At 34.1% G+C, this 26,206-nt stretch overlaps 2 protein-coding genes across 2 annotated transcripts in view; one reads left to right on the top strand and one right to left on the bottom strand.

Annotated features, from left to right (window-relative positions):
• Positions 1 to 5,907, bottom strand: part of LOC111047336 (nuclear pore complex protein Nup93) — a 32,658-nt gene extending 26,751 nt beyond the window's left edge. The window contains exons 1-5 of the mRNA XM_039425191.1: positions 5,694 to 5,907; positions 3,469 to 3,645; positions 2,649 to 2,829; positions 1,628 to 1,756; positions 253 to 420 (exon numbers count right to left, since the gene is read on the bottom strand). Of these exons, the coding sequence (XP_039281125.1) occupies positions 253 to 420; positions 1,628 to 1,756; positions 2,649 to 2,829; positions 3,469 to 3,635 (645 nt within the window). The 5' untranslated portion in view covers positions 3,636 to 3,645; positions 5,694 to 5,907. The remainder of the gene's footprint in view (positions 1 to 252; positions 421 to 1,627; positions 1,757 to 2,648; positions 2,830 to 3,468; positions 3,646 to 5,693) is intronic.
• Positions 5,908 to 6,975: 1,068 nt separating this feature from the next.
• LOC111045520 (pleckstrin homology domain-containing family G member 1) overlaps positions 6,976 to 26,206 on the top strand; it is a 139,813-nt gene continuing 120,582 nt past the window's right edge. The window contains exon 1 of the mRNA XM_039425188.1: positions 6,976 to 7,395. Coding sequence (XP_039281122.1) covers positions 7,308 to 7,395 — 88 coding nt within the window. The 5' untranslated portion in view covers positions 6,976 to 7,307. The remainder of the gene's footprint in view (positions 7,396 to 26,206) is intronic.

Genomic DNA, 26,206 nt, shown 5'->3' with positions numbered 1-26,206 from the left:
AATTAAATATTTAATGTCGGTCTTTGTATAAGTTATTGTAGAAAATGACATTGATTGTAAAATGTTTATGTTCCTTGACAATAAAAGATTGATTGTTTTAATAGGAGTTAGATTCAGAGTAAAACATACAAACATCTTATGTGAATAAAAGATTGATTGTTTTAATAAGAGTTAGATTCAGAGTAAAACATACAAACATCTTATGTGAATAAATGAATTAGTAAGTTGATAGGTTCGATTTGTTTAACCAACCTGATCATTGAAATTAGTAGCAACAGTGGTGAGAGATTTGATGAGGTTTGGCCGGACAGTTCCCTCGATTACTGCCTGATTATACTCAATAACGCATTGCGCATAGGCCATCTCCTGCTGATCCAGGCAGCTTTTGGCTCCATACACACTTTCATTAAGAATACTTTTCTGTAAAAATAAGATTCGATAATAATTTGAACAAGGATGTAAGATGCAATTCTATATAAAAAGGAAATCGCACTCATTCATTCAACAGAACTAAAAATCTATTTTAGCAGGAATGTTAAGTTGGACTTCTAGAGGCGCACTAAGAACAGATTTGGAAAATTTTCTAAAGATACGCCCGAAATCTGCTTTTTATCACCTTTTTCTAAAACAGATGAACAGAAAATGTTCATTGTTTCTAAAATAAATTACACAATTTTGTGTCAAATAAAAAAGACAAATTTATTAGACAAAATTAGTCATTCGTCATTCATATTGTGTTTGCCATCTACATTCGTTTTTTAATCATCTTATACTTTTTCAAAACTATGGTTGTTGTAAATCTTTAATGATAATTTATTGTCATAAATCTATTAGAATTAAATATTATTTTTGGGATATCCTCTATATCAATTTGTATCGGAACATCACCGATCAATATTATTATTTAAGCCATAATTCAGTTAGGGTTTAGAAAGTTTGTCATTTCGCAACCCTACGCTACATAGTTCAAATCAATCGGTGATTGAATCAAGCCCAAAAATCTCTATTGACTATTTGCTGGAAGGATGCAAGCTGAAATAGCGCTTGAAAGTCTCTATTGAATATTTGACGGAAGGATGCAAGCTCAAATGTAAGAAAAGTTTCATTTCTGGATGATTCAGCTGGGAGTCAATTATCAATTTTCCCGCACACTTTCCAGATCTGACACAGCTAAATTATTTTCGTTAAATATACATCTTATAAACTTTACCTACAACCATATAACCTAGACTTCTTCTTAATCTAATATTTAAACATATTTTTAATTGGTACATAGAGAAATCCAGTGAGAAGTTTCAATACCATGAAGGAATTGGGCTATTGAAAATTTACATTCGGAATTGTCTGTTTTAGCTACCAGAATTAATGGCATATTTTACTTACGTGTGTCTTGATTTTTAATCAGAACTATCGAATCTTCCGAGTTCACTTTTGTAGGAAGAAAAATAAATTTTCTTTCAAATTAAAACATTTATTACTAGCACCGGTGACTATACTATTTTATATGGGTTTTCGATACATGACGACGTTACATTAGAACGAAAATATAAATTGTTTTTAATTTTTATTAATAATTTTTGAAAAAGTAGCCCATGCAAGTGAAGTGATTTTATGACTTATTAATTACCTCTGGGCGAGTTGGAAGATCAATAACATGTTTTGAGTATCCCAGCAGAGAGTTCATCAACTTCAACTTTTCAGCATGCCATTCTTGTCTAACCTTTTTCCTATGTCGATCATGGAGCCTTTCAAATGTCTGCAAGTAGAGTGAATTGGATAAATGAGACAAATTTACATTCAAAATTTCAGTAATCTTCGAATTGATAAGTTGATCAAATAACGACCACAATTCATGATTATTAGGTTATTGTTATTACCATTGAATTCTGAACAACAAATTTCTGAGACTGGGGTTGTATCAAACGAACATAGACCTAGAGCACGAAAATTTGTGCATAAAACACATAGAGACAACCCGACATAATAAGAGAAGTCTGATTATGTCTCCAAAAGTGTATGTGATCAAACAAGCTTTATACAGATTTTCATTAATCTTTGTTCAGAACAAGATTTCGCTCGTTTGGTCTAACCCTACCCTGATAGAATGGTGATATCAACAAGTTATGAGGAGCCAAAATACCACTTGAGAGTCATTAAATGATTGCTACTCGGAGATTGGAAAAACAATTCAAGTTTTTCAAGAATCCAACTATGGGAATTAGCACACCACTGGAAAAATAAATTGGTATTTAATTCATAGAAACTGCATTTCTAAGTTTATTGGCAACCTTGACTACTATTTGTGAAATATTTGTTAAGATGATTTCTCAATAAATGAGAACACTGCTCTATTGGAAAGTACAGTTGAAAATATGACTGATAAATCCACGAAAATACAGCATTCTGCTGTGTTAAAAAGCGAAATTGACAATTATATTCAAATGTTTCTATTTAATCTTGTTTCTTTTCATACGATCAACATTGATGATTGATTGTAAATTAATTGCCACGTTCGTAAGCAATTTGTTGCTTTTCATGTGCTCAAGTGGTAAATTGTATTATTCCAGTAGAATAAAAGCAAGTAAAATATTCACATTATTGATCTTGATAAGATTTATCACTAACTCCGTGATCATTAACCTGTTTACCTTATGATGCGTGGATTCAATAAGTGAGATGATGGCGTTTTCCGATTCGTTTTTCAAGAAATTTTGAATGTCACTATCAGCGATTGGCTGCAGTGGTTCAAATGTTTTTCTAGAGCTGAGAGTCTCTAGTTTTTGAGTGAGCTGGGGCAAATCTACACCTTTAGTCCCCAAAAGAAGATTTCTGAAATCAAAATCAAGTATCAAGTTAGTAATTTGTAAAGCACCAACTGAATATTTTGACTCTACCAGCAATGACAAAATGATATTTTGACTCTATTCCATTCATTTATCGTAATCAGCCATGATGGTGAAAAGAATACCTGAAATATTAACAAAAATACATCCACATTACAAGAATAATCCACGTAGCGCAGGTGACATCAACCTTAGCCAGGATTGGGCCTAAATTCTTGGTCACAAATAATATTATATTCAACAAAGTTCTAGCTACCATACGAAGCATAGTAGCTCAAATTAAAAAAAAGCTTAGAAGGGCTACCTGATAACCAGACCATTCTACAATTCTAAAAATATCTAGATTAATGATAACGACGTATCAAAAGTGAGATTTCCATTTCAGGACGAGAAGAAGTTTTGGCTGTGTCTGTTTTTTTTCATTTAAATGAATGAACGAATGAATTTATTTACCAAAAACAAAATACAAAAAAGATTTACAAAAAATAAATATATGCTAATGAATATTGTGGTGGTTCAACCTAATAAATTAATATCTAGTTTATTTTTACTTCTACCCGATTAGAAATTTAAATATTCAACATAAATGATGAAAGTAGCTTAATACATCAATAATAACACTCACGCATGGATATCCTGAGATCCAGTAGTTGCGACTTTGGACCACAATTCATGAGAAGCGTCCAAAACTTGTCTCAATGATCTTTCGACTCTTGGTAATTCTTCTGTGCCATCGATTTTAGCAGATAACTGCTCAGCTTGACGAAGCAGGTCATTGAAGTCTCGTGACATTATGGTTCAACTGGAATAGTTCAGAAAAATAATCAAGTTATCAGAAAATAAAATATATAGGCCTACATGGAAAATGAACCAAAATAACAATAATAATTCAAATGGCGGATGATACACTTCAGAAATTTTTTTTGTTGAAGACTCAATGATTTATTTCAGTCAAAAAAAATACATTAAGTACATTAGGCTAGATCATTACAGATAAGTCATATTATTACAATAACATATATATATAATCAAATTAAATTATTATCACAGATGCACTAGACTTAGTCTTTGGAAATATAATACTTGCAAAATACAAGCTTTGCACAGACTATAATCAGAGAATGTTTAGAGAAAATAATAAGAATTAGAAAGCTTTCAAAGGAACCTTTGATGTTAGGTAGTTTGAAAGTAAAAAACGATAATATTGAAGAGTAGGTATTCCAAAAATCAGTTTCTGGTAGACCATCACTGTCTCACTGTTCCATAGTCATACAAGTTATGGACTTTTATTGTGGGGCCATGCAGCTGAGACAAAGAAAATGTTGCTGCTCCAAAAGAAGACTCTGAGGATATTGTCATTAACTCAGTTGACGATCTGTTTCCAGTTGAGTTGAAGTTGGCAAGGGTTGTACCGATTCATAAAAGGGGCTAACGCCTGGTTCCTAACAACTATAGGTCAGTTTCAATTTTACCAGTTCTGTCAAAAATATTTGAGATTATAATAGCTGGCCAATTTTATGTGTTCTGTGAGCTGAATGGTCTGTTTGTTGACACTCAGTTTGGGTTCAGGGCTAGACGGTCAACAGTGGGGGCAGTTGAATTGATAATTAAAAGAGTAAGTGACAGTTTTGAGGGGGAGCCTAGCAGGGCTGACGCTCTGTGATCACAGCAAGGCTGTTGACACCCTGGATCATGAAATCTTGCTGTCCAATATGACTCTCTATGGTGTGGTTGGGTGCCCTCTCCATATTCTGCGCTCATACTTGGGAGGATTTGGGTTGTAGGCTTTCACATGTTAGAGCCCAGAGTTATGAGGTGCCCCACCAGGGATCTGGTGGACTGGCACCCCTTCTGTACATCTGATGTTGCTCTTTCAGATCATAGGATGGTTGAATGCTACGCTGACGACACCTCTATCCTAGATTTTGGCAAGGATGTGTATGAGGTCCAGGCCTTGATGAATGCAGGGCAAAAAGGTTTGCCTTAACCAGTAAAAAGGCCTAGTCTTCAGCCTCAGGAATGGGCTGCAGTTTGAGTTCCCTCCTGTAAAGCTCTTGGGCTTTCATCTTGATAGAAAACTTTCTGGGGGGGGGGATAGGATATGCAGTCTATTTGTTATCACCCAATGTGGTTTAAAGTTTGGAAAGAAACAAAATTATAATAACGGTAAGGATAGAACACTGCAGCTTTGAACATATTGTCTATCTATAGACAATCTGATGTTGGCTTAGATTTTTTAATCTGTTACCGAAAGAAATAGGAACTAGGCCTAAATCGCAGAGGTAATAATCAAACTATCTGGGAACAAAAATATTGAACAAAATCAAATTTGTACGAATAGGCTAGCAATAATTTGTAATTAGCGTAAATTCAAGAGACCAGAAAGCTAAGCTCTATCACAATCTACATAAGGAAAAGATAATTTATGCAGTTGAGAAGTAGAATCTCAAGATAAAATGACACAATTACAGTTACATGCTGCTGTTACTATTTATTAATAAAATTACATTGTTATAAAATATATAGCCTAGTAACCTCCAGTATTGACAAATAAAGTTGAGTCATCTAAAAAATTGACCAACAGCTTCTTCAAGGTATATGAATTGAATATTCAGAATTATTACGCTACACTGACTTATGAATCCAATGTAGGCTACCTACTAAACAAAAACTAACCTAAAAAACTTGTTTCTAAGATTTACAAACTTGGTTATTGCAATTTCTGAGAACTAACCTGGCAAGTAAAAAATAGCTTTTTATAAGATTTTAGTTATTACAAATTATTTCAGTGATTTGACTGTATTGATAATCAAATTGTTGCATGCTTCAACGACGGTTATTTTTACATACCGGTTTAAATGCAGTAATTGTAGAATCCTAAATAATAACCACGTTAATGAAGTCTTGTCAAAACGAAAAAATAAACTAATAGAAGAGATTCAAGCAAATCACACTTTTATTCAAACACATAACATTAGATAAGTAAAAATTCCTTCCTAAAATCAGAATAATTTCAAGTTTTAACATTCAATCAACACAACAAAAGAAGCGCAAGCGCAGTTTTGCAGTAATTTGTCGACAGTCGCATTGATCGACCGGCTTGATGGTGTCGATACAAATACTCTACTCGATACTCGATAGTCACCTGGCTATCGAGATTGGGTTTGAGACATGACAGACATCGATCACCGATCACTGGAGCAGCGGATTTTTTGAAGTTGTTGAAGGTATTGAAAAACTATTGGAGAATCCAGGATGAAATAAGTTTTCATTTATTTTTTTAGGGATAAGTTGGTTCATAGTTTTTAATTGTAGACTAGTAACTCCAATCTAGAATAATTGCAATACTTTTGCCACCTACTTTTTTCTGGTGTCAGGAAAGAGAAAATTTGGTCAGCCCTAGTAGGTAGGTGCCATTTGGAAATTTAGTGAGCCAACCAAATGAAATTATTATGAAATACAGTACCGGTAGCGTTTATTTTACAATACGTTTATTTTACAATTTTACAATATGTTCAACTCTCAGTTGAACATATTTTTATCATCTTTTTAATTTTCTTCAAAGTCTTACCGTATTTTATTATGGTATTGAAATGCATTTATAATTCTTATGAATTTTTCTACGTACCAATAATAATCAAAAGGCCATCTTGATAGGACGGCTTCTCTGGTTGTTTTTCCTGGAATTAATCACAGTTAATATTAAACCGGCTTTTGTGCAACACCGGCACTGTTTCAATTCAATTCAATAAATTATGAAATTATTGAAAAACAGAATTTATTGCCAGAGCAAGGACCTATAGTGTGGTCCACGTTATAATGGCGGTGGATAAAGATAGAAGAATAGCGATACCGATTCTCTGCATTAATTAATTATATTTCTACACTGTCAAAAACATAATTGGCATCGTTGTGGACCTAGAAAAGGATAGTACCACCGGCTTTGTCAAATGATAAACTAGGATAGCAAAGCCAAAGTTGATCAAATACTGTCATTATAACGTGGACCGCACTATAATTTTGTTTGTTTTTTCACTAACAGATGGCGCTACGTAACTTTTTCTTCTCTTGATAACTTGCTTAGTTGGTCACTAGATAGCGAAGCAGTCGCGTTTTTCTGCTTGTTTCCTTCTCCAGAACTAGAATCCACACTGAAACACCGCGACTCTAGACTCGGCAGTCAGCTGGCTCCGCACACGTACAGCACACAGTCTGTGAAGAAACATTCAATGGGTTGGTCGTCTGTCAAAGTTTGTGTAATGCATAGTGGACAGTTTAGTGCTCGTTGCATGGTTTTCTTTGAGTAATTTTGTGTTAGAGAATCGTAGACTGAATTGCATTACACGAAGTTGTTAAACGGTCAACTCGCATGATACGAAGCTTTGCTTCTAGTGAACCGGCGGCGCAGCTTAGAATTTCTAATCAAGAAACCAGTTGAAATGTGTTTTTGTGGTTAGTGAAGCGATGCCGGCAAAACAAAATAGGATGCCTGGCCAGAACGGAGCTGACGGCGAGGATTCCGATGGATCTCTCACCTGGGAAGACTTTTTCGGTAAGTGATGATTTATTTGAATCAAATAAAAAGTTTAACTCATGTTTAAAAATGAGTAAAGTATGTTTAGTTTTAAATAAGTTAAACTACAAACAGTAAAAAAATCATCAAGATTTCTCTCTTCAGTAGACTACCTACTTACGATTTTCTATTTTCCCTTGAGAGTAACATAGGCCTATTATGGTATTTCAGAATGAATAACAACAATGGAATATAATAATTTTGCATTAAAGACTTTAATAGTTTTATGTAAGTCAATTGTAAAGATTTACAATCTTTCTTTAACGCTTTTATAATTTTACTGTAGTGCTCGAAACAAAATATTGGGACAAGACCGCCTTTTTACATATAACTATATTTGAGGGGGGGGGGACTTGTCCCCTCTTTCCTCGGTGGAAACTACGCCCGTGATATCGTTACACCCACCCCTAGACACTACCTCTGTTAACGGAAGTACCTAGGTAGTGACAATATTAGTCGGTACCGGGTTCGATTCCCGGGCTGGCAAATAATTTTTGTTTAGTAGCGGTCATCGATTTTCCATCTAGCTGTTTACCCTGTTGTCAATATTTACAGTAGAAAAATTACACTATCGGCATTTAATTTGAATTTTCGTTTGAATAAATGCAATTTATGTGTAATTTCCATCTGTAGAATGTGAATTTCTATATCCTTAGTTATTAGTTATCAATCCTATTCATTAACTTAACTATAATTTATTGTGGTGAAAAATTGTGGTGAGAAGAGAGGTCACGACTGTTGGTGTGAGAAGCGAATTTATAAGTATTGTTGATGAGTAAAACTACGTATTGATGAGTACATTATATTGAAATCTTGATTCGCTACCAGAGCTAGCCTATATAGTTTTTGCTTTACAATAGCTTACGGTACTCTTTTCTGCTGCTATAATATATGACTCATCCAGTGGACAATTACATCATTAGAATCAACGAGTGTGATAGTATACTGTATTAAACAATAGGCCTACTCATTAACGTAATAACTTACTACATTTTATACAGTTGTTTTGACGGTCGTACCTTTCAATTCATATAATTGGAGACTAAAGCCTTTAAACTCATCTATAATAGCTAATTGAAAGAACAAATGGAATAAATAATTGCCAGAACTAGTGCAACAGGTATTTTATTAAACTATAGTTGAATGTGGTCATGTTTGTTAGTATTGATTAGAAAGTATTCTAAATTTAGAGATTTGCGAACGTATCAAAAAATACCTACCGTAGAAGAAAATTATCATAAAAACAATATTCGTACAGTACCAACCAAGGAGATAAGTACTTGGTTTAATATGTGTATACAGGCTATCAGATCTTTTAATTGGTCATTTGGTTTTCAATACAATTTCGATTATCTAGATTTTCACCTTAGAACAATAATTGAAAGTTTATCAAAGCACATCTCAATGAGATGATGAGATTCGGATTCAATTGTTTTTCTTCCTACATTTCATAGCCGGTAATCTGCTTTTTTATCTGTTATTGCCGAAAAGGAAATACAGTAATCCAACATTGAAGGAGACTCACGTTTACATCAAGGCTCTGCTAACTCCAGCGAAAATCATGCCAAGAAAGAGATGAATGTCTGAGATTTATTTCCGTTCAATTGTTTAAAAGCGAGTAGTGGAATAACAGTTTTCAATAATATTAATGAATTGTTGTCTATTGTAATTTTAAAAATATTGTTTATTCAACAAGTTTCATTTGAAATTGTATGTATGTTAATTTCACATGAAAAATATTCTCAGATTGGAAAAATTAACTTCAATGTTCAAGTATTTACTTATTTATGGTATTGTCTACTCTATTTACCTGTAAATTTAAATAGCAAATACTCAAAATGTTTATTCATCAGAGTACGTAATTATTGATAGCCCACTTTCCTAAAAGTTAATTGTAAGTTCATCTTTATAAGCTCATTCAGAAGGTGTTTCAAGATTATTGTGGATTTTACTTTTTATTATAAATAATTTTGTTTAAGACCATTAATGCTCGTAAATAACAAATATTGTTGACCAAGGAAAGTTTACACACATATAATATGTAACATAGAGATCATTCTTGTTGAACACCAACCCTCATAGTTCAAACGAATAATACACGATGAATGCACATATGTAATGTTATAAATTTACAGTATTAAGAATTTCGATAGATTACTGTTTTCTTGAAAAAGGAGTTAATATAAGTTGTCAAGTTCCCTCAACATGTTCCAATATTATCTTATCGGAAGCTTAGCTGTCCAGTGGGACTGTTTACGTGGTCACCCGGAATCCAGAATGAAGGTTTATGTTTGTCACACGTCGAGATAAAATTTAATCACTGGTTCAAATTCATGAGTTGTTTTCAATTTACATGCCATGTAGGTGTAAGGTTTATATGAGCGTTCCCTATGTGTTTTTTCACAATTTTACTTATAGATGGAGATCTACTGACAGTTTTTTGAGGTTGAACGAATTCTTTTGAATACGTTTAGAGAATTAAGTTCAGTTGGCTCGTACTTGTAGAGCTCGGCTCTATCTTTTCTGAGATAGAGCAACTTGTTTTATTCTGCCAAAAGATGCTAACAGTCCTGTTATTTTTATATTTTCTGTTAGTTCAGTAATTGAATTTAAAAAATGGAAATAGCTTGCATTCATAGCTGAACAGAAAACCATATCGCATTCATCATATCCAACATTTTTCTCTGACGGTTTTCGAAACGAGAGGTGCTGGTTGAACAATGGCCGTTCGCCCACGCTGACATATTGTACGTGCATTGTTTGTTTGCTGGACCTCATCAGAGCAAAACACCTGACAGACATAGTACATAATATAGTATATGGCTGGTGTTTGTGAGGCTGGGTCTGTGTGACCGGTAAGGTCAAGAGTAGCATGTCGAGTCGAGAGTCGAGTGACTGTGACTCCATGACAAAGGAATCTGCTCGTGCTTTCGTTGTGATGCTGGTCGCAGGTCGCGCATATTTCATTTCTTCACTTCAACTGCAACTTGCAATAGCTTAGTCATAGGAATGCTGTTGTCTTCTCAGTCTCGAACTGAGACGAACTCCTGGCTTGTTTTAGAGTCTTATCTGTGTAGGTACAGTGCTTGATGATTGTTGCACATGAGCCTTTGGTTCAAGGCATTGGATTTGAAAACTGAAGTCTATTTTTAGGTCCTTGTTAAGAAATTGATTAGATAGAATATAATTGAGATAATATTCAGGAATGTATTTCATGGGATCTCCAATATTTTACACTTAGTTAATTGTGCAATTTTGTTTTATATTATCCTGTTTCAGATTAGCATCAGAGGTTTTTCTTACACCATCAACTTCTTCCTCTCTACGTTAATGAGAGCAAATCGCAGGTCATGGTTGTAGGTCACTCAAGACTCTTGACTAGACTAAGCCTTAATGACTTACCCCGCATAAGAATAAACAATGTTCAACTTGACTACAGCACCAGGGTGAAGAATCTTGGTTTGACTTTTACAAATACTCTCGACTGGACAGACCATGTAAACTCGACCAGTAACAAAGTTGTAGCTGGGATTAACTCTTTGAAAAGGATTGGACACCTTTTACCTTTTCCTACTAAAATCATGTTAGTTAAAACATTGATATTCCCCTTTTTTTTCTACTGTGACTTAGTGACTATGGACATGACTGTTCAACTTACTCAGAGATTGCAGCGCGCTCAGAATTACTGTGTGCGCTTCATCTTTGGTTTACGACGTGACGAACATATTACTCAATACTTTGGACAGCTCAAACTTTTAAGACTGCACGAATACAGGAGTCTCCATGCACTCATGTTCCTCTTCAAACTCTTGAAATCTCGGTCTCCCAATTACTTGGCAGCAGGTTTCGCTTCATGGGTGATGTTGGCAGGGGTGGACGCGTCATGGAGCTTGCTCATTGTCCGTTCCAATTCACAGGACTGAGCTATATAATAAGTCATTCCATGTTAGTGCGATTAGATTATGGAATTCACTGCCAGCTCATATTAGGCTGCTTGACAGTCAACGCCGGTTCAGTGCGGCTGTCGTGGCGTGGATCAGGGAGGGAGGGCTTAACTAGGCGGTTTTACTCTATGTTCTTTAGAGGTGTGAGTGTAAGTGTGATTGTGTGGGTGTGTGTGTGTGTGTGTGTGTGTGAATGTTTTGTGTGAGTGAGATTTATTTTCTATTAAGATTTCTTGCTTTTAGTTTTCTCTTTTTTTCCTCTTGATTTATTTAGAAGTTGAGCATCATTTAGCTAGGTCCTGTAAGTAATAGGTCATATATTGCTGCTGCTTGCACATACAATATACTTTAGAGCAATTTATACACTTCCATACAATTAAATCATAGTTATCAACAAGGTCATCATTAGTAATTAGGTTATGTTTAGGTACAAAAGAAAGTAAAGTAAAAGTGTAGTGAGTGGGCTGTTGAAACGAAAAATAATAATAATTACCTCAAGGTCTGCAATTATTGTCGGTCGATAATCGTGATTTTAATTGGGACGTGTAGGTTGTAATCATGGACTAAAGGTAGTTATATTGACATATTGAAGCGGTAAAAGTTCGGTCCTGATTACTGAGCGGGTTTGTCAAAGTAATTTTCCACTAATTAAAACGCAACGCCCGGACCAAACCTCTTTGGGACCAAGTACCCGCCGACATGCCATCAACAATCGTTTCTCCACTCAAAAGGCCCTCCGGGTTTCTATTTATTTGTTCATATGTTCATGCTACGAAAGGTGCTTTACTAAATCCTATCGAAGGTAGATTGACTCAGTGATTTATTCTTCTTTATCGGCAATTAATTATCAGGTTCTATGAAGGTCAACCTAGGATTGATTAATTGTTGAGAATTTTCATTTCTATGTATACAATTTATAAGATAAATCATGTTTGAATCATCATCAAACACCTTTCTCATTTAGCCTATCAGCTTACACAATAAATTCGATACAATTATTAAGCTCATAATGATACAGCATATTGACAACGGTGTCCTTTGAAATTATCAAAATTAATGTACATTATCAACATTTTAATGTATGATAATATTTATTTCGAAGATTGTAATGACTAATATCCTCTAATAATTTGTGGTTATTATGAACGAACTTTGATTGTTTTCATTATATAAATCTTTTCAAGCTTGATCACTTGATGCTGTATGATAAATTATATCAATTCTACGATTATTTAAAAAACATGCAAACAGTGTATAGCGTTACAATTCATGATCATCTCATAAACCTACATCTTATTGCTTCCTATAAACTTTTCTTTTCAAGTATTACAGCACTAAGTAATAGATTTTATCTGGACTCAGCTGTAGTAGTCGTAGTCTTTTCCCACGACCTCAGGAGATTTTGGCACGGTTCCTACTTGAAAAGTTGGTTTGCTCCTTTCAAACATTTGTTTCTAACAGTACTCCCACCACATTTTTCTTGGCTGGAATTGGATAAACTCCATAAAGCTCCAGTAGTTGGCAATTTTTCAGGATTAACTCGTTTGAACTTTGAGAGAAACTAAGACACACCAAGCTTTGGATCTTTTCGTGATTATAAATTTATCAGTTTATGAATATCAACTCATTAGGTTTTGTGAAATATTCGGAAGATCATTTAAACCTTCGTTTGAAAATGATTGAATTAAAATTGGACTGTCATTAGATAGACTGACAGTATAGAATGCTGGTTGACATACAGTTCACAGTTGAGGATGGCATCTCTGTGCCCTGTTGCTCATTGGTTTGTTGAATTTTTACGGTGATTAAATAATTATTGTTAAACACAAATCTCAATTAAATGATCAAATGTGTACGAAACCCAATCAGAAGGGCGGAAGAATCTTTAATCAGCACTCAACCACAGTGAAATTTCAACGGACTTTTTTGCAACAGGGCCGTTATATCTCATATTTTTATTGGAAAAAACTTCTCAAATTGTATCCAGTCATTGTATTGGACTACTCTGTACTTCTATATTCAAACATGTGTAGAAAGTTTCTTGTGGGTCGACTGGATTTCTTACTTTTCAAGAAGAATGATAAGTGGTATATCTCATACCTGGATGATGGCAACAAACTCCTTGTACAGTAGTTTCATGTTTCCAAGAGTACAAAAATGGAATAGTTTCCAGTCAAGAAAGCCAAAGCAGCATCTGAAAGGTTACAATCATCTCATAAAACTGTAACCCACTTGGAAATTATTAGTGGAGGAATTTGTAGCTGCCATATCCAGTCCATGTTTTCAATTTCACCGTCGAACATCTTTCAACGAGATTGCACTGCATTTATGTTGTTTGGCGGTCGAATTCTGTTACCCTTGGAATAATGATTTTTATCACTTATTTTATTTACATTAACATCGTTATGTAGGTCCATTCTTAGCATATCCAGCTGTGTGAATTTATTCAAACACAACTTTGATACTGCATGTTGGAATAAGCGCACAGCCAGCGTCGTCATATTTATGGCTTGTGCCAACATGGTAGGCCACCTACAAGCTTAGTTTTGAACAAGAGTTTTGTCCGCCCTCTTACGACATTAGCTTCATTCTGAATTATATCTGTTTGTAAATCCTGTGGTACATTGACTGATTGATGGAGTTCATTGTTCAACGGATGATAAATGGATTGTACTAAATTGTATATACAGTAGCCGAGTGATATTGCGTCGTACAACAATGAATATTTTTGCAGCAATATAAACTTTTTTCTCATGCAATAAATCTTCAGTTGATATTATTCCAAGAGATAAGATTATACAAAATGAGATGGATAAAAAACTGAAAGTGTGATTATGATTCATGTCAACAAAAATACAACATGCTCAAAATGTTGGACGCTTCATGAATTCATCAGAGGAGGTAATCAACAAAAATAATTATACTCATATTATCAATGTATAACATATTTTGTACTGTTGTAAAAATGAATCTGAATACATTTCATATTTTCGTTTTAATTTAATCTTTAGATGATAAAATACGGATTAATTAAATTCTCACAATTTTCCATTACTGCATTCCACTGCGGCTTTACATTATGCGTCGATTTAATTGATATTCCTTTTGAGTATTTTGGCTTTGCTGAAACGTGTATTTATGAAGCTGTCTGAATGCATTTCTTCATTCGTTATGTGAACATTGAGCGATTGCAATCTGAATGCAGTGCACGATTAGCAAACATAACCCTGCGCATTTCAAGGCCTGTCAAGGGAAACAGGTTGTGGAATTCCATAATCATTTCAATAGCTATCATTTTATTGTAAACATTGCCATTTTTTCTCCAACTCTCAAAATATTATTTCCTGGTCAGTTATTGTAAACATTCACTGCAGATTGCAGAAATAGCTGATGGAAAATTTCTTCCTCAATTTATTGTTTTTTATTCCATTTTTCAATCAATCATTCACTTTAATCGATCATTAATTCATCACTTTTATCTCTTCTAAATTTATTGTTTTCTCATACTTTGATATTCTGTATAAATCCCTTTAAAAAATAATAAAATTGAATATTAAACAGAAGTTAGAACATCATTAGAAATGATGAGACTTCAATGCCAACACACCAGTAGTAGGCCTACATAAAGTACATAATAAGAGTAAACTAACAAGTTCAAACATTGGATTTGAAATTAAAAAAAAATAAAACTGAGATTCAGAGAGTAGGACAATCTATGGCCGACTTTAAATTTACCGTAATTAAATTTCAACACTAGAAACTATGAGAATGCGTAAGTTTAGAATAAATGAGATTTTCGACGAAAGACTACTGTATTATGAAAAACTAATCCATCTTAACTTGGAGCTCAATTTCAGACAAATTCGAGAGAACGCGAGGAATAAGAACTTCACACTTCACATTATTTTCTCTTCTTTTTTGTGGAAACGATGAGCCCCAATTAGACCTCCTTGTTTTAAATTATCAAATTATGATTGATGAACCTTTTTGCATTAATTAGCTGAAGATTCGTAGATTGATTATTGTCGAAGAAGCTTGTAGGCTCATGCTAATTATCTCAATAGGTAGCTAATTTATGTTATTTAGTTGAACTGACTCTCCTTACGTCTTGAACATCATGTAATCGAACTCATGTTTCATAGCAGACAATAATTTGCATATTTCAACTCTGAATGAGGTTAAGAGTGGAATGCTTGCTTTGGTATTAGAGGATTAATGTATAGCTAATTACCGAGAACCAATTAGTTATCCTGTACAAGCAGTGATAAACTATTGAATAGTCTATATTCCTCTAACTATATAAATATAGCTATACAGAAATATTTCTAGTCTACACCGCTATCAGCTATGAACGCTAGAACGGCAGTGGTTTGCAATAGTCACAGGTTCATAGATAATGTACAATAAATTTGAAAAATATTGTGGAACTGTGAATCATACTCTCTTGGGTGTGTCCTATCTTGACAGTGCTAGATACCAGATAAAGTTCATTGCTCAATGTGGTGATTTATTGCACTCAATATACTTGTATTGCACGGCACTGCATTTTTAAATGACACACCATTGTTCCCTTTTATGGAGCTTGAGAAAAAATGTTATCAGAACTGGAAATTGAATAGAGAGATATATCTCAGTGGCATGCCAAAACAGACAGGTTAAATAGAAATGGTAATGTTATTTCCAAGAAGAGGGTAATAAGGGTAATAATTTCTTCTTGAATAAAAAATAATGAAAACCGTGGTGGGAATGAAGTTTGTGCTTAATTTTCAAAGATTTCTATTCTCTGAAGTAATACTAGTTATACTAGAAATACTATATTGTGCGTGGTTCATCACTGAATGCATATTAGTCACGGGAAACTCAATGAAACACCAATTTAATCAGCATTTATTCTGATGCAGTCAATGTCGAGCGATTTTTCACTAATGATGAATGACTCTATAATTTGTGTCATTCATCAGCATTAATTTATGAACGAGTTTGTATTTCTATTTATACGAGTAATCCGATTTATAGGTACTGTTTTCTTGTTGATCCAAAGAATTTTGATGTAATTGAGGAAGATTCTGAAAAAAATTGTAACATTCAGTACCGTAATGATTCGATTTTTGAAACATTCAATATTCAGTACAGTATTGATTCGATTTGAACGTTCATAGGCAAACACGCTCTTGTAGCCTCGAAATGAATATAATGTTGAGAAACAATCTGAACGACTCTAGTAGCTTGTTTAAAGATATGAATTGGTTCTTGTTAATTTCAATCAGTTTCTAACTTACTTGCTAGGGAGAAGAATTTGTAATACTATAAATTAACTATACTAAGATAGTTTTCTAGACTCATTTAACAAATATATCCCTAAATGAAAGAGACTCCTCAAAAATATACTCTCTCACGTTGTCCTGCACTATCTCATGATTTAATCGGGAAAAGTAGAGTAGGTGTAATGGGAGAGTAATGGATTCTGGATTGGATGTTTGTGTTGATTGTCTATTACGATAAATCACGTTTCCGATAACAGTTCAATGCTTTGGAAAACCTTGTCTAACATTTTGGAACTACTGTATCTATATCACTCTCGATCACATTGTAATTACGCCCAAGCTTGAACGTTTTGAATACGCAATAAATTTGTGAATTTATTGGACCATTATTTATGAGAGGTGGGTCGAAGTCGAAATAGAGAAATGTCGTTAGCAGGTCGTAATGATGGCTTATAATTTTAATAGCAATCATTTCCAATCTGCCTTGTTTCGGCAGCTACATGTGGATGTGGAAGAGTCGCTGGCATCCTACTGCCCACAGGACGTGGCCCCAAGTGCGTGGCAGAGTCCCACACATTTCCCAACTCGCCCTACCCATCATTAATAGTTGCTTTCAACTCTCAACAATTCTACGCCCACTGTACAGTTCAAACAACTGCAACTAGTTATACTTGATCACCTGTGAACCAGTTGTCTGTTTTACTATTTATTTATTGACAAATATTTACAAATTGATTTTACAAATCACTAATGCCTTTGCCATTTAGGTAATCTTAATAAGTAAATAAAATAATGTATTGTTTCATAACTTTAAATTTCTGAACATGTATCGTATCAATTCATTTGGAACAATGTTACACCATAAAATAGTTACAGTACGTTAACTTTAATTAGCGTTTATTCTGTTTGGTATGAATTTATAATATTATTTTTATTATTAATCTTATCGTTTCCCGGGCCACTCCCGTGCTTCGGATGGACACGTTAAGTCGTCGGTCCCGGCTGCCTAAAAACCAGTGGTTAGGTCATATCACATGCCCTGAAATTGATCAGTTGCGCCCTGAAAACTCTGACACCAGACCTGAGCCAGCCAGGTCACTCGATATTATAATTATTATCTTATTATTTCAATCAACCTATGAATTTGAATTAAAGATGCAGCTTTTACAATGAGTTTTTACAGTTCGATAATAATCAACACCATAGAATTATTAAAGAGATTCCTCATGAGTCTATCCTATAAATCTAAGTTTAATTTTTTTTATTAATTAAAATTATTATTTTTTATTTGACTGTGGTGTTTTATGTTCCTATGTTTTATTTACACCTTCGCGATCATTCTTACTATTTATTATTGTGTTTTTATAACAATACGAGTCAAATTTTATATATTGTGAACAACTTGAAATTCAAATTATATTTACTATTAACCTTGCAGTATGTTATGGCGTGCAATTAGTTTTTCCTACAGTTACGTTGAAAATTGGCCATTGCTGCACTGATTACAGAACGCAAAGAATCACTTTTCCGCTCTAGTGCGGGAAAAATTTTTCTGCACTCCAGATTTGCAACATGGCAACGCAAAATACTTAGTAGGTTATATGGAGCAACAGTGCAGCAAAATCAAAATGAAGTTGGTAACAGTGACTGCTGTAGCTGCTATAGTGAGCAGAGGTGCAACGAAGCACAACGCGCTAATTATTCATTATATTATATTATAACCAAGGAAAGCGACAGCACAGTGCCACCACAGCACACACCACACAGCTGCCCCCCGCCATTCAAACACTACTACATTATTCAGGCAATTTTACCCATAATTACCCACTTTTCATATTCAATGCTAACTGTAGGAAAAACTTAATGTGAAATACGTGCGCAAAGTTCCTCTGCTGCACTCAAGAAACCATTCCGCCCTCGCCTACGGCTCGGGCGTAAACGTTTCTTTCGGTGCAGCAAACTGTCACTTTGCGCACTAGTTGCACAAATAACTATTGAAATGAGTAATATCCTTGTCAGAATCTTACTTATACCTTTATCTTAAGTATTTATACCCATTGATTCCACAATAAGCTACAACTGGATTAAGTAATCCACCTTCATTTACATTGATGCGGAAAGCACAACAAATACTTATTCATTTATTCAGACATTCAATGTTTCCTATAGAATTGTCTTGTCGGAAGGCCGAAGATTGTAAATTAATTATTTTGCTGGAGATGTTGGACAGAATAATAAAGAGCGTTTACACATTTATTGTCACATTATCACTACCTGTAAACTGGTTCGATTACTATTTGGAAAATTGTATAGAGGAATAATATAGAGGAATATGAAAAATTAATAAAAGATGTTGTTCACATTTGACGAATTTAGCCTTCACGAAGTTATGAGTCTAGCACAAATATGCCTACAATTCACCATATAGAAATCATGAGGAGGAAAGGGCTACTTTCCATTGATTTTACGAAATAATGGAAAGTAAAGAGAGGGGATGATAACCTTTAGGGTTTCACCACTCTGGAACAACTTATCAAAAAATCAGAAGTAGCATATCGTATTCCATGAAGGGTGTGTCCCTCTTAACTCCTATAACAAATGCATAGAGTGGGAGTGCCAAGGTAAAGTGTGGATAAATATTTCAGTAGCACAGTTCTGCCCTTATTCGGTTAAAATTCAAAGCAATTTTTGGTGTAGCGCATAAAGATCTTTAGTATGATCTTCCAGTCTCATCTCCTTGATAATCATTCACAGTATAATATTCATCTTTCTTAGTATCTTAGATTTTTGTAAAGTGATTTGTAGCATCTGATTCTTGTTTAGTTCACTCTAGAATTATTTATTTACGATACAAATGACACTGATGTAAATAAAAACTCTACTTTCGAAATTGTTACCAAATTTCCACTCCATTATATGAAAATCCTACTGATGCTACAGGTTTTCATTCTCTGATGTACAAGGCAGGATGAAGTAATTCTTCAGTCAGTGGTCAGAAACAAACTGATCCAGAAGCATTACCACTAGGGTCTAGGTAGAGACATCTAACCGTTAATGATGAATGTGCCTTCTGCCTCAGCCTTGTACCTGCACCCACTGCAGCTAGCGAAAGTATCATTTTATTTATGAACGACTCTATCCTGCAGAAGTAAGACAATTTTAGAGTCGGATGAAATAACTGGGCGAAGTTTGCTTTGCTCCATTCTAAATCTGTCGGTTAAATTTGTACTGGAGCTCAGTAGAAAGTCTCCCGTGAACGATGCTTCACGCTGGAGCTCTTCCATTCCAGCGACGCTTTTATGTAACTCACATTTTATAGTTATTGTGTTCATGACTTGGATCGTTTTCACTCTAATTTTTAAAGTGGTCTCTAAAGTATCACTTGATTCTGTTGAATTGTGTCATATTTTTCTTCATAATCTAGATGACATGAAATAGTTTGAGTTACGTAACTGCAAATGACTAAACTGAAAAGTATTAAAGAGATTCCTCATGAGTCTATCCTATAAATCTAAGTTTAATTTTTTTTATTAATTAAAATTATTTTTTTTTTATTTGACTGTGGTGTTTTATGTTCCTATGTTTTATTTACACCTTCGCGATCATTCTTACTATTTATTATTGTGTTTTTATAACAATACGAGTCAAATTTTATATATTGTGAACAACTTGAAATTCAAATTATATTTACTATTAACCTTGCAGTATGTTATGGCGTGCAATTAGTTTTTCCTACAGTTACGTTGAAAAGTGGCCATTGCTGCACTGATTACAGAACGCAAAGAATCACTTTTCCGCTCTAGTGCGGGAAAAATTTTTCTGCACTCCAGATTTGCAACATGGCAACGCAAAATACTTAGTAGGTTATATGGAGCAACAGTGCAGCAAAATCAAAATGAAGTTGGTAACAGTGACTGCTGTGGCTGCTATAGTGAGCAGAGGTGCAACCAAGCACAACGCGCTAATTATTCATTATATTATATTATAACCAAGGAAAGCGACAGCACAGTGCCACCACAGCACACACCACACAGCTGCCCCCCGCCATTCAAACACTACTACATTATTCAGGCAATTTTACCCATAATTACCCACTTTTCATATTCAATGCTAACTGTAGGAAAAACTTAATGTGAAATACGTGCGCAAAGTTCCTCTGCTGCACTCAAGAAACCATTCCGCCCTCGCCTACGGCTCGGGCGTAAACGTTTCTTTCGGTGCAGCAAACTGTCACTTTGCGCACTAGTTGCACAAATAACTATTGAAATGAGTAATATCCTTGTCAGAATCTTACTTATACCTTTATCTTAAGTATTTATACCCATTGATTCCACAATAAGCTACAACTGGATTAAGTAATCCACCTTCATTTACATTGATGCGGAAAGCACAACAAATACTTATTCATTTATTCAGACATTCAATGTTTCCTATAGAATTGTCTTGTCGGAAGGCCGAAGATTGTAAATTATTTTGCTGGAGATGTTGGACAGAATAATAAAGAGCGTTTACACATTTATTGTCACATTATCACTACCTGTAAACTGGTTCGATTACTATTTGGAAAATTGTATAGAGGAATATGAAAAATTAATAAAAGATGTTGTTCACATTTGACGAATTTAGCCTTCACGAAGTTATGAGTCTAGCACAAATATGCCTACAATTCACCATATAGAAATCATGAGGAGGAAAGGGCTACTTTCCATTGATTTTACGAAATAATGGAAAGTAAAGAGAGGGGATGATAACCTTTAGGGTTTCACCACTCTGAAACAACTTATCAAAAAATCAGAAGTAGCATATCGTATTCCATGAAGGGTGTGTCCCTTTTAACTCCTATAACAAATGCATAGAGTGGGAGTGCCAAGGTAAAGTGTGGATAAATATTTCAGTAGCACAGTTCTGCCCTTATTCGGTTAAAATTCAAAGCAATTTTTGGTGTAGCGCATAAAGATCTTTAGTATGATCTTCCAGTCTTATCTCCTTGATAATCATTCACAGTATAATATTCATCTTTCTTAGTATCTTAGATTTTTGTAAAGTGATTTGTAGCATCTGATTCTTGTTTAGTTCACTCTAGAATTATTTATTTACGATACAAATGACACTGATGTAAATAAAAACTCTACTTTCGAAATTGTTACCAAATTTCCACTCCATTATATGAAAATCCTACTGATGCTACAGGTTTTCATTCTCTGATGTACAAGGCAGGATGAAGTAATTCTTCAGTCAGTGGTCAGAAACAACTGATCCAGAAGCATTACCACTAGGGTCTAGGTAGAGACATCTAACCGTTAATGATGAATGTGCCTTCTGCCTCAGCCTTGTACCTGCACCCACTGCAGCTAGCGAAAGTATCATTTTATTTATGAACGACTCTATCCTGCAGAAGTAAGACAATTTTAGAGTCGGATGAAATAACTGGGCGAAGTTTGCTTTGCTCCATTCTAAATCTGTCGGTTAAATTTGTACTGGAGCTCAGTAGAAAGTCTCCCGTGAACGATGCTTCACGCTGGAGCTCTTCCATTCCAGCGACGCTTTTATGTAACTCACATTTTATAGTTATTGTGTTCATGACTTGGATCGTTTTCACTCTAATTTTTAAAGTGGTCTCTAAAGTATCACTTGATTCTGTTGAATTGTGTCATATTTTTCTTCATAATCTAGATGACATGAAATAGTTTGAGTTACGTAACTGCAAATGACTAAACTGAAAAGTATTATACTTTGATGGAAGCACTTCATAGTCTCATCAAATGAGCACTTTTTATACGATACACTTCGAAAAAAACTTATACTTATACTCAGATTATACAGAGTGCTATTTTGTGATCATTATCATGGAATACTTGATAATGTATAATACTTGGTTATTATCATGCTGAAAATTTGTAGTTGTCAAAAATCAATTTCAACATTTTTAAGATATATCGTAGTATGATTTATTATCTACACGTATAGTATGATCAGGATCGTGGAAAGAATCGTACTTGTAATTCGATAGGCAATCCAACAGTTCTCAAGTATTGTTGATGAATTGATTGATTTACATTTTTTTTATTATTAAGAAATCAAACTTCATTGAGTGGAAAATAATAATTAGTTTATTTATAATATTCTAATAGAGAAAGCAAAGGTAATACACTCAGTTTGAATGTTGGAGGTGTGCTTGCACCGCCCAAAATCTGGGAGTCTGGCTGCAGTGGTATCGGAAGTCATCCCTATTGATCTGCTGGCCGTGAAACGCGAGGAAACTTACTTTGAGCCGAATACACGAGTAGACGTGGGATGAGAGTGGAGCTGCAGCGCAGGTGCAGTCTCACATTTCCAAATAATGGAATTCCGATCGTTGTAATACATCTCTTGTGCAAGCTCTCTATGAAAGATTGATATTGCCAAAGTTTTCTTTAAGATATCGCCTTATTCGGAAATTTATTGTAATTGAGCAAATAATTCAATCAATATATTATGTATTCACTATATAATTCATACTTGAATAGTTTATATAGTACTCATAACTGATGAAGTAAGAAGATACAAGATATTGATGCTCGAAAACTATTGATGTGACCATTTTATGAGTGAAAATACACCTTCCATAGGAAGATGTAGCCTACTTTTCTAGGGAATTTGATGAATAGGAATATACTGCAGAATAGGTTAAAGCAAATAGAAACAAAATATAAATAATACAACACGAGATGAAATAAATGATTGCAGTAGCATTTTTAAAGGATTAAGATGGTCTATTGTAAAATGAATTCATTTTGAAAAGCATTAATTGCAAAAGATATATACTGAAAATTAGCAAAAACTGAAAGCAAATTTCAATAGAAATATATATACAGATACCACGTATTGTAAAATTATGGCTACTTAATCCAGAATTTAAATCCAGAAAAATTAAAAAGCCACTTATCTTTTTCAACATTCCAATGCTCATATTATTTTTTTTTTTTTGCCTGCATTTTAACAAAACGTGAGAAGATCGATGTGGTTTTGAAAAATATGAATCCTTTTCAAATGAATTCTGTGATGTCAGATTTGAATTGAGTTTTTACAGAGAATAAGCAAGCATGGAACCGTAAAACAACGGTAACATCGAGGAATTAGTTTCCGGATGATGTTGAAAACTCCAGTATTTCCCGTGCAGATGTTTCTAGTTTACTTTTCACTCGAAGTTGTATCGTTGATTCGAATAAAAAAAGGAGAAGAAATCACGACTGATGTGTCTCTTGTCACGGATCTTGTTTTCTTGTGCCGTGCTTGATGAACTAATCGATCCTGACCGGTGTTCGGTACTGAAGCACCAGCAGCCAGCAGCCAGCAGCCAGCAGTCGCTTTCCCGTTGTCATAACGCAAAAGTTCATTAGCACCGATAGCAAATCCATCCTGTTGTTGATAGCTCAATTTCTCAGCGTCCCACTTGAAAGAACTTTCTTGATAATCTTTCACGAATCGAGGACACGTTTCACCAGATAATTTCCAAGTAAAAAATATGAACTTGTAAGACTTTAATTTACATCACTATCCAGATTATGTTTATGTAACACTCAACTCTATAGCCTAATTTATTCGTGTTCCCATTTCGCTGGACGATTATCTGCTTCATTACTAATAATACGTTGCTGAAAAATAATCCGACAAACAGGAAACTTGAAATCTTCTACCTTATTGGAAGCTCAACAATAATCAACCTGAGCTATATAAGCATTGGGAACTGAATTATGATTTATGATAGGCACATTCCTCAATGCCTCATTTAGTGATAATTTATGTTTAGATTATTAGCCTACTTGTAAGTCATTTGCCTTCTATATTTTACAATATTGCGGTGAGTTTTGTGATTTTATTCTCTTGAATTAATCTATTAGTTATCTTCAAGGTTGCTAATACTCGTAATTTGTGAGACTTTTGAGTAGCTTTTAACTTGTTAAATTTAGAGTGGACCAACAATGGAAATATGCGAATGCGTGAACTGTTTTTATTGAAAGAATCATTCGGACGTAAATATTTAGCAATACTCTATCAATTATCTTCGAAGTAACAAGTCTTACAATATAAAAATGAAGCCAATATTTACTCGAACCTTTAGAAACTGAGCATACAAATTAATTGAAACTTTCCAGATCACCAGTTGAAGTGTTGCAATAACTATAAATATTCCAAGGTTTTCACCAGTATAATCCTGATGGAGTGACATGGTACACCATAATAGCCTGACCCATCTTCATTAAAATGAATTGGAGATTTTTTCCTTCGTGATTGTTCATTTGTTAGCTGTTAAAATAATCCTACTGCTCTTCAAACTTTGTTACCTCACATGACTAGAATATTTTAAAACTCTTATCTAAAACCTGCCTGTATTGTTCCATTAAAGTAGATGGGTTGAAGTATTGAAAGTAAACCTGGATGAAAATGTACTCTACCTGATTTTGAAATAAAATGGAACGATTACAGAAATCACGCCCCACTTCTAAAAGCTGTAATAGTTGTCCTACCTGGCAGTGTGTTTGCTCTCTACTTGAGTGGTCTACTTGAGTCGTGACTGAAATGTATGGAAATAATCACACACTCTCACTATACTATGCCATCACATTGATTCACTCTTCAGTCCTGTGCTAATGAGCACTTATAGTTACGCAACAAATGGTATTCAAAAATCAATTCTCTGCAACAAAGATATTTAATAACAATGATTTTCAAATTTACTTTTGTTTGTTACAAGATATGCAACATTGAAAAAAACCACGATATGCTACTAAATTTTACCTACCAAATATTAAGGCATTCTCTTCTCTGCAGTAAAATGTCTATTTGACAAGCACATACATTCTTCAAAAAGAAATAACCTTTAAAATTCACAGTACAGTGTAAAGGCAGCATATTACGGATTTCATTTTTTAGTTATTGTTATTTGATGATTGATTTGATTGAATAGGCTATTAATTTGTGGACTTGGATGGAGCTCCAAGTTTCTCAGAAATATTTCTCATTTTCGTATTACTGTACTTTAATGACACATTGCGCAATGACTATGATATGTAAATTGAGTAATAACCATTTCGATGGAGATAATAATTATCTCTTGATAGATAACGTTGAACAATCAACTTACATTATTTATAATTGAACTATTCGTATTGTTGGAAATCATGCTTCATATCAACATTTTTTCTTTTTTCCAGGTAAGGATTTGTACTGCAAAGCTGATTAATAACATATTATGAATCAAAAGTAAGTTATGTGTTTAGTTCTTGGAATCTTAACAACTATGCTGAGTATGAAGAATGCAAGAGCAATGCTGAATGTATAGAAATGCTAATCTTATACTCTCTAGTTTTGGGGAGATGAGACATGAAAATTTATGATTGAAAATTGAGTTGTTTGCAGAAATTACATTACCGATTATAATGTATTAGCCTATTTAATAGATGTACTAAGTTACATCTTCAGGAACTATTCTTTCACAGTGAAAATCGACTATGTATAAAAACAAAAATACTAATAACTTTTGCATATATTTACCGGTACCTGGGCTGTAAGTTAATGAGGAATCTCATATTTCTAATTACT

The sequence above is a fragment of the Nilaparvata lugens genome, chromosome 3, assembly GCF_014356525.2.
Source record: "Nilaparvata lugens isolate BPH chromosome 3, ASM1435652v1, whole genome shotgun sequence".
Lineage (NCBI taxonomy): Eukaryota > Metazoa > Arthropoda > Insecta > Hemiptera > Delphacidae > Nilaparvata > Nilaparvata lugens.
This window is presented reverse-complemented; position numbering and strand designations above follow the sequence as displayed.